At 39.0% G+C, this 9,539-nt stretch overlaps 1 protein-coding gene across 1 annotated transcript; it reads right to left on the reverse strand.

Annotated features, from left to right (window-relative positions):
• Positions 1-6,095: 6,095 nt before the first annotated feature.
• On the reverse strand, positions 6,096-7,025 carry LOC141655364 (uncharacterized). The gene has a single exon (XM_074462450.1). The coding sequence runs from the start codon at positions 7,023-7,025 to the stop codon at positions 6,096-6,098; it is 930 nt and encodes a 309-aa protein (XP_074318551.1).
• Between the last annotated feature and the right edge of the window lie 2,514 nt (positions 7,026-9,539).

Genomic DNA, 9,539 nt, shown 5'->3' on the forward strand with positions numbered 1-9,539 from the left:
TTAGCAAACTTACCAGACCACATCTCAAATGGAGTTTTGAGATTCAGACTTGTGTGAGGTCCCCGATTTATCAGATAGCATGTTGTACTAACTGCTTCTACCCAGAATATTCTTGTTAGTCCAGCATTAGAGCGCACGCACCTTGCCATCTCCAGAAGTGTCTGGTTCATTCGTTCTGCTACACCATTTTGCTGAGGTGTATCTCGGACTGTACGATGTCTAGAAATCCCTTCATTCTTGTAGAACTCGTCGAACTCAAACCAGCAAAACTCTAGACCGATTAGTTCGCAACCTCTTGACCTTCTTTCCAGTTTGATTCTCCATTAATGCCTTCCACTGATTAAAGTGAGTAAAGGCTTCGTTCTTGTGCTTCATCAAATAAATCCAGGTCTTCCTTGAATAGTCATCAATAATTGACACAAAATACCCGTGACCTCCCAAAGACTCCACCTTAGAAGGACCCCAGCAATCAGAATGGATGTAATCAAGTGTGCCCTTGGTCCTATGCACTGCTTTAGGAAACTTGCTGCAACGTAGCTTTCCAAATACACAATGCTCACAGAAATCCAAATTCTTGACCTTGTGACCACACAGAAGATCTTCTTTTGACAGAGTTTGCACCCACTCTTTCACTCATATGACCAAGCCTCATATGCCACAACTTAGTCAAATCTTCTTTATCGACATCTGAGGATGCAACAGCAACAGAACCTGACAGAGTAGATCCCTGAAGATAATATAAAGTACCATGCTTGATACCTCTCAAAACCACATTGGAACCTTTGTAGACGTTCAGAACTCCCCTACACCTTGAAAATCGAAACCCTTACTGTTTAACGTACTTAAGGAGATCAGATTCTTTCTCATCAGTGGAACATGTCTAACATCGTTCAATGTGTAGAATTTACCATCATGTGTCCTTATCCTGACTGAGTCGATTCCAACTATCCTGCAAATAACACTGTTGGCCATAGAAATATTGCCTTCATCTACCTGTTCATAAGTTATAAACCACTCTCTGCGTAGACATATATGGTAAGATGCTCTAGAATCTAAGATCCACACATCAGTGTGATGCGTGACCCTATCAGTAACTAGAGCATAATCATGTTCCTTGGAATCTGCATTTGCTACAACAGCAGTACCAGATTTGTTCTTTTTTTCTTTCTTGGGACAATCGAATTACCAATGCCTCTTTCCTTTACAGTAGTTACAAACATCAGTAGGTTTAGGACTCTTAGAACCAGATGTACCTGAGGTACCAGTAGAATTAGAAGAACCATAATAAGACGGCTTCTTATACTTTTTCTACCCAGAATTTCCCTGTCCATAACTCCCACTAGCTACTAACCCTGTAGCCTGATTGTCCGTACCTGTACCAGCCGCCTTATAGCGCAGTTCTCTAGTATGAAGAGACGATCTAACATCCTCTAGAGTTCCAGTATCTTTACCCAGAATAAAAGATTGAACAAAATTCTCATATGAAAGTGGTAAATGATGAGTCATAATTATATGCATATTTATGCCTCCCTTAGTTGCTTTTGATACAGTTTTCGTGCTAATTTATATTAATTATAGGTCTTTTATGTTAGAATGTTGTTACTTCTGCTACTTGGTGTTTAATACAGAAACGATGCATTTGAGGAGCAAGGGAATGAAATGAGCATCGCGGAGTGAAGGAAAACATGAAGCATGGCATGGGAATCTAGGAGAATAAAGGAAGAGAAGTTAAGAAGACAACACGAAGAAAAGAGCTGAAACAGAGAGGATACTCGATCAATCCTACGAAGGCTCGATCTAGGAAGTAAGTGTACTCGATCGAGTGCACCTAGGCTCGATCGAGTACACATCGAGGTGACAGATATTCCGCACTTTCCAGAAGTCGGTTGTGTTTTACTATAATACCCAATTTGTACCCTATGTTTATTTACGTTTTATTTTACCTAGCTACGTTTATTTTACCCTAGAAAACTCTCTAAAACTCTTAGTTTAGTTTTATTAATATTGATTTCGGATCTAAAACTCGTTCTACCTCAGTTTGTTACGGTATTATTAATCTTTCTTCAATATTTATTCAGTTGTTATTGTTCATCTTTTATATTTGCAATTATGTCTTTCATTCATATTATTGTTGTTATTACCATTAGTATGCGTAGCTAATTTCATATTTTAGGGTGAAAGGGGATCTAGGTTGTTATAAAAGGGCTAATTAATGAATTGATTGTTAAATTGCTTTTGATTGTTGTTCAATTGTTGTCTTACATCTAGTTAATTAAATACTGATCAGAATTGGTTAATTAGTCTTGCAAACTAGGATTTTAACCGACAGGGTTAAGAATAGTATACGGCACAATCAATGAATTAGACTTACTTAATAATAGCGATCGCATGTTGAGTTTAGATTTAAAAATAAATAATAGAATTGACCAATCGTATGATTTTCAACGACATAAATTGCTCAATCAATGAATTAAATCTTACCCTTAGATGACTACCTAGTGAACCCAACCCCTAGATTCTTTTAATATATTTGAATTCGTTTTATTTACCTTGCAATTAGTTTAGAAATAAATCAAACAAAACCGCATAAAATTGTTACCATTAAGACGAACTTAAATATAAACAAACTAGATTAATTAACTTGCCTCCCTGTGGATTCGACCCTTTCTTACTGCTAGCTACTAGTTAGTTGAGAATATGATTTATTTTGATAGGCCAACGACTGAAAACAACCTTATCAAATTTGGCGTCGTTGCCGTGGAGGCAACAAGTTTTCTGTTTGTTTTTTTTATTATTTTTGTCTTTTGTCTGAGGGAGCATCAGTTCCTTGAGACAGTTTGTTATTTTCTTGTTGTTTTCATGTATGCCCAGTTCTGACAGGACGGAGATTCTACCTTTTGATCCCGAGCCAGAGAAGACTTTTCGCTATAGACGAAAATTTTAAAGAGAAGCAAGTCAGGTGGAAGACTTGAGTACACTTGACTACGAGAGGTTTACTTTTGCAGAAGATTCGCCCTTTGAAGAGGACACACTTATTTCTGCACCCGTACTCCTACAACATTGAAGATGCCGACCTTGGCAAGTCATTCCGAACCCACCATTTATTCTATTCCTAAAGGCTTTAAGCACCCTACCACAGATAAAGAGACCTTTGAGATCAAACCATCTTATATAAGCCTGGTTGAGCGAAATTTATTTGGAGGAAAAGCTGGAGAGGACCCTGCCAAGCACATGGAGAAATTTGTCATATATTGCGTTCTATTCCTTTGACTGCTAAGGTGACTCAAGATCAAGTCAAACAGACTCTTTTTCCTTTCTCTCTAAGAGATGATGCAGCAGAATGGCTACGTGATTTGGATATGGAGACTGAATCAATCACTAACTGGACTTCACTAGCTCTTGCACTCTACAAGAGGTATTTTCCACCGCATAACACTAATGCTCTTAGAAGCCAGATTACGAGTTTTAAACAAGGTCCTTTCGAAGACCTTAATGAGGCCTGGGTTCGTTTTAAAAAGGCTAGTTCGATCCGTCCCTCATCATGGCTTCCAGATTTGGTTCTTTTGCAACCAGTTTTATAACGGGTTATATGACGATCACAGAGCTTTGCTTGATTCCGCTGCCAATGGGAGATTCCAGGATAATACTAATGACGGTAATGCTTGGAAGTTGATTGATCAGATAGCTACTCACACTGCTGAGTATGGTAACCCCAGAGGTAGTAATAGAGGAAGTGGTTCAGACAATGTTATTGCGGCACAGCAGGAGGCCTTAACGGCTGGGCTGAATTAAAGACATCTCAGTCTTTGGGTAATAAGCAAGAAATGGTTCATATGGTTCAACAAGAGGTGTCCTGTGAGAGATGTGGGATAGATGGCCACAATGCGGCCAAGTGTGTGAGTACCCTTGAACAGGTACATGTGTTTCAGTCTTTCAAGCAAGGTACTCCTTATTCTAACTTCTTCCCTGAAAGGAGTCAAAATGTTTTTGCTCAACTCCCGCAGCAGAATGCTTATATAATTCCTCAAAATTGTGGTATTCAACCACAAAGGAATTTTGTTAGGCAAAATCAAGGAAGTTTTCAACAGATGCAACCTCCTCCTCAAGCTCCAAGTAATGAGATGGCAGAGATGAAGGCTCTATTGCAAAAACGTTTGATGATTCAACAAAAGCAAACGGCTCTGATTTCCGAACTAATAGCTCACAACAAGATGCTGGATACTCAAGTTGCTCAAATGGCGGCTCAAAATCCTTCAAAACAGTCCGGCAATCTTCCTCCTCAAGGTAAGCAAGCACATGAGCAAGTTAATTCTATTTATTTGAGTAGCGGTGCCACTTATCAATGTCCGGATATGCCCATTGACGAAGAGGGAGTCCCTTATATGAATCCTAAGGAATTGGGTAATCTCGAGTTGAGTGATGATGAGAAAGAATTTTGCAAGGATCAAACACGGGATAAGCAAAAAGATGAAAAAAGAAGGAACGATGTGAGTACTCGATCGAATACAACCCGGGCTCGATCAAGGACACCCCCCAGAGCATGATTCTTCGCGTGTTTTAGCTACGGCATTGGAAGAAAATAGGATCCGCGATCGAGTGACCACTGGACTCGATCGAGTACAACCTGTAACTGACGACGGAGCTTCCAAACCGACTACTAAAGTAAAAGAAGTCGAGCTAATTAAAATTCACTTACTTTTTCCACAAAGATTGCAAAAGTCTAAGCTTGAACAACAGTTTGGGAGGTTCATGGAGGTAGTGAATCTTCGAGTGAGTGTGCCATTTACTAAATTGGTCACTCAAGTGTCGACGTATGCTAAGTTTTTGAAAGAAATCTTGTCCAAGAAGCGGTCTTTTGATGAAGTTGAGACGGTGGCATTCACTTAGGAGTACGCGGCCGCATTACAAGATAACTCACCACCTAAGCTAAATGATCCAAGGAGTTTTTCTATTCCTTGTCATATCGGTGGTATAGCTATTGATAAAGCCCTTTGCGATGTTGGGGCTAGTGTTAGTGTCATACCGTATTCTATATGCAAAAAGTTAAATATGGGTCAACTACGTGTCACTAATATGACCTTGCAAATGGCTGATAGATCTTTAAAGAAGCCTATGGGTGTCTTAGAGGATGTGCCAGTTAGAGTAGGGAAGTATTTCATTCTAGTTGGCTTTATCGTTATGGATATGGCTGAGGACTCTCAAATCCCTATTATTCTAGGTAGACCGTTCCTTCACACTGCAGGAGTACTCATAGATGTTAGGGATGGTAGTTTGACACTAAGAGTTGGGGATGACACTATTAAATTTGTTCTTGATAACTCTTTAAATCATCCCCACTCAGTAGCTCCATGCTATATGCTTAATGTTGTTGATCCAGTTATTCATGATTCCTTTACTTTATGTTTGGACAGGAATCAGTCTGACGCCCCTGCTGTTGCGTTAGGACCATGGAGCAAGGAGGTGGATGAGATAAAGAAATTGAATTATTGAGATGAGCCTCATCCTAAGCCAGTTTATTGCTTTGATGATGATGTTGACATAGAAGCTGAGCTGGATGCCTTGGAGGCCGAGATTTTTAGAGAGGAGCCCGTCAAAGTTTTTTCGGAAGCTCCTATAATGGATGACGAACCCCTGCTCCTTCCAAATGATGATGATTTGAAGAGCGATGAGCATACTTTTTTTGGTGAAATGTGAGTATATATATATATATATATATATATATATATATATATATATATATATATATATATATATATATATATATATATATATATATATATATACATTTCAAAACTTTATCCAATTACATAAGAAACAACGAGCTTCTAAAAAAAATAGAAACAACAAAACAAAACATCGTCCCCATCAACAAAATCCCACACAATTCCTTATCTCCAGTTCAGTTTGTCCATCTCTACGATCCATAAATCTACGAATTTGCTGCTAAATCATCTTTTTCATACGTTCTGCTACTACTAGAGGTCTCAAGACATTGAGCTGAATTCTCGCATTATTACGTTGGGACCAAACATTATATCTGTAGGTAGTCAGAACCAGAGCTAAAGCTTTCCATTTCATGCTACTGCTATTAGAACTCAGTAACTCAGTGACAGTGGGGAAAGGTCGTTCAATCCAATCTTCAACACACTTCTGTACTTGGCACTGAACTTGCATTCATTGAATAAATGTTCACTGGTTTCAGGCTGTTTAGCACACAGAATGCACATATCATCCTGACAGCATCCATAAGCATAAAGCTTTGTTTTAGTATTCAGACCTTCTTGCATTATCAACCAAGAATTGAATGAGTGTTTGGGCACATTCCATTCGTTCCACACAATTTTTGTCCAAGTCTGAGTAGGAAGTAGTCCCATTAGCCATTCATAACCATTACCAACTGTATACCCTTTCTGGTGAGGAGTCCAGCAATTGTCAATAAATCCATTCTTAATCTTCTCCTTCACCTTATAAATAGTCTTCCAAGTCCAAGTGGAATCATTTGCAGGAGTATAGTCATGCCAGTTTGCTCCTTTAAGGTAAACACTGTCAATCCATTTAATCCAAAGTCTATCTGCCTTCGAATAAATCCAACTCACCAATTTTCCTACTGAGGCTATGTTCCAGATACTGGCTTTTTTAACCCCAAGTCCTCCTGCAGATTTTGGCATAATGACTCTATCCCAACCTACCAAGGGTACTCTATGGTAATCAGTGCAACTATCCCACAGAAAATTTCTGCAAATAGCCTCAACTCTCTTAATAGCAGCTTTAGGAATGACAAACATCGCAGCCCAATAGTTATACAAGGTGTTAAGGACTGCGTTTATAAGGATAACCCTACCAGCATAGGACAACTTTTTAACTCCAAGGCTTCTAATTCTTACCACCATCTTCTCCACAAGACAGCTGTAGTCTTTTTTTGAGACCTTTCCTGGCTGAATTTGAACTCCTAGATACCTGAAAGGCATTTTTCCTTCCTGGAATCCTGTGACTGAAAGCATATCAGCCTGCAATTCCTCTTTCATACCATTAAAAAAAATTTCTAGACTTTGTATTATTCATTTGCAGGCCTGATGCATTAGAAAAAGAAGTGAAAGCTCTCACAAGGAGGAGGATAGAAGGGGCATCTCCTTTGCAAAACATCAACAGGTCATCAGCAAACATGAGGTGAGTGAGCTTTATTGCTTTACATAGAGGATGATAGTGAAATGGCCATTTGGCAATAGCAAAGGCAATAAGCCTTGTCAAGTAATCCATACAAATAGTGAATATAAGAGGAGAAACTGGGTCACCCTGCCTGAGTCCCCTCTTACCCTTGAAATACCCAAAATTATTGCCATTCAAAACCAAGGTGTAAGAAGTGGTTGTTATACAGGCAATAAGAAGTTCAGTAAACTTTGTAGGGAATTTCAGTCCAATCAGCAATTGTTCCACAAAGTCCCATTCAATCATAGGCTTTTTGCAAATCAACTTTCAACAAACATCTGGGTGAGACATTCTTCCTAGAGTATTGATGAACAATATCCTGATAAATCAGGACATTCTCAATTATGGACCTACCTTGTACAAAAGCCCCTTGACTCTCATGGATAAGATCAGGCAAAACCAGAGCAAGTCTATTGCAAAGTAGCTTAGAGATAACTTTGTAAAGGACATTGCAACAAGCAATGGGTCTGAACTGCTTAACTGAAGTAGGTCTCTCACATTTAGGGATCAAACTTATATTTGTTGCATTTAGCTGGGTCAGCATCTGGCCAGTATTAAAGAAATCCTGGATAGCCTCAACTATGTCATTTCCAATCAGTTCCCATGAGTCCCTAAAGAAACCGCTTGAATAGCCATCTGGACCTGGGGCTTTATCAATAGGGATGGAGAGCCTGTTTAACCTCCTCATACAACACTGGCTTATTTAGGATATTGAGGTGCTCCTCTATGCAGTAATTTCCAAACTCAAGGACAGCAGTCCTCACATGTTCAGTTTCCTTTCTACTGCCAAGGAGACCAGTGTAATACTGTAAAAAAGCATCCTGAATGCTCTGGTTATCAGTACAAACTTGCCCTTGTTGATCCTCAATCTGTATCACAGTATTCCTCATACACCTTCTCCTGATACTAGCATGAAAATATGTTGAATTTATATCTCCCTCCTCAGTCCACTTAATCTTTGCTTTTTGTTGAAGAAAGCTATTTCTAGCTTTAGTCAATTCCCTGAGATACTCCATGGCTTCCTTCTCCCTGGTGATAAGAGAGTGATTCATAGGGTCTGCATAATCTGATTCTGAATAACAGCTAGGCCCTGTTCAACCTCATCAGTGTTGACTTCAATATCAGAATAACACTCTTTGTTTAGCCCCTTTAACACAGCCTTTAAATCTTTCAACTTCTTGACAACGCAGAACATACGAGTACCATTGATATTGCCATCCCAAATTTCCTTAACCCTGGGAATAAAACCAGGTGCACTGCCCCACATATTAAAGTACTTGAAGCTCCTAAATTTCGTGGCATCCACATGCTTATTAGATATAACACAAGGATTATGATCAAAGAGTCCCTCAAGGTGAAAATGACCTACCATTTCTGGATACACATTTAGCCAAGCATTATTAACTAAAAATCTATCCAATCTGCTATATTTTCTGTGCTCAGCATCCTGCTTATTCGTCCAGATAAAGAATGCTCCAGTAGCCTGTATATCAACCATCCCAGATGTATTCATACAGTCAACAAAATCATCCATATCCTCATCTCTAGTCTGCCCCCTAGTCTTTCTTCAGGATTTAGAACAGTATTAAAGTCTCCAGCTAGAGCCCATGGTCCATTGCACGTAGTAGCAAATTAAACTGATTCAGACATCTCCACAAATCAAGTCTATCCTTTCCCTCATTAAATGCATAGATCAAAGTTAGGAAGAAGCTTTTCCCATTGACTTTAGCAGTAATCTGAGCATGGACATACTGAGGGTTATACTGCAGGACATGTACATCAAAGAGCTGTGGTTGCCATAACAGCCACACCCTTCCACCCTTATGACTATGGCTATTAGTGGTAACAAACCAACCATCAAACAAATTGAGAGCTATATTAGTCACATTTTCACCATTTATTTTTGTCTCAAGTAAGCCAAATAAGCCTACTTTCTGATTATTCATAAAAATTTTAACTACTCTTTGTTTATTTACACTATTAAGACCCCTTACATTCCAAAATCCAATGTTATTCATGAGAAACAGATTGATTTGGAGGGTCACCAGTTTGCTTGGCACTGTTCTGTTGCTTCTCAATTTCATCCAAATCAATTATTTCTTCTGATTCACTATCATCCTTCTCCTCAATTTGCTGAATAGGAGGACCACGAGTAAGTGGGCTTGATAAAACAGGAAACTCAGTCTCTGATAACTTAGATATAACTTTGGGCACTGGTCTCCATTCCTTCCTAACCACAGTTTGTATTGTCTTCTTTGGTTGAGCCTTTCTGCATTCAGTAGTTTCATGACCCATACCTTTGCATTTCAAACATATACTAGGCTTCCAATCAT

The sequence above is a fragment of the Silene latifolia genome, chromosome 1 (genome assembly GCF_048544455.1).
Source record: "Silene latifolia isolate original U9 population chromosome 1, ASM4854445v1, whole genome shotgun sequence".
Classification (NCBI taxonomy): Eukaryota; Viridiplantae; Streptophyta; class Magnoliopsida; order Caryophyllales; family Caryophyllaceae; genus Silene; species Silene latifolia.

Coding starts and splice junctions, on each gene's coding strand:
- LOC141655364 (XM_074462450.1), bottom strand. CDS start 7,025: ATGAAAGAGGAATTGCAGGCTGATATGCTTTCAGTCACAGGATTCCAG.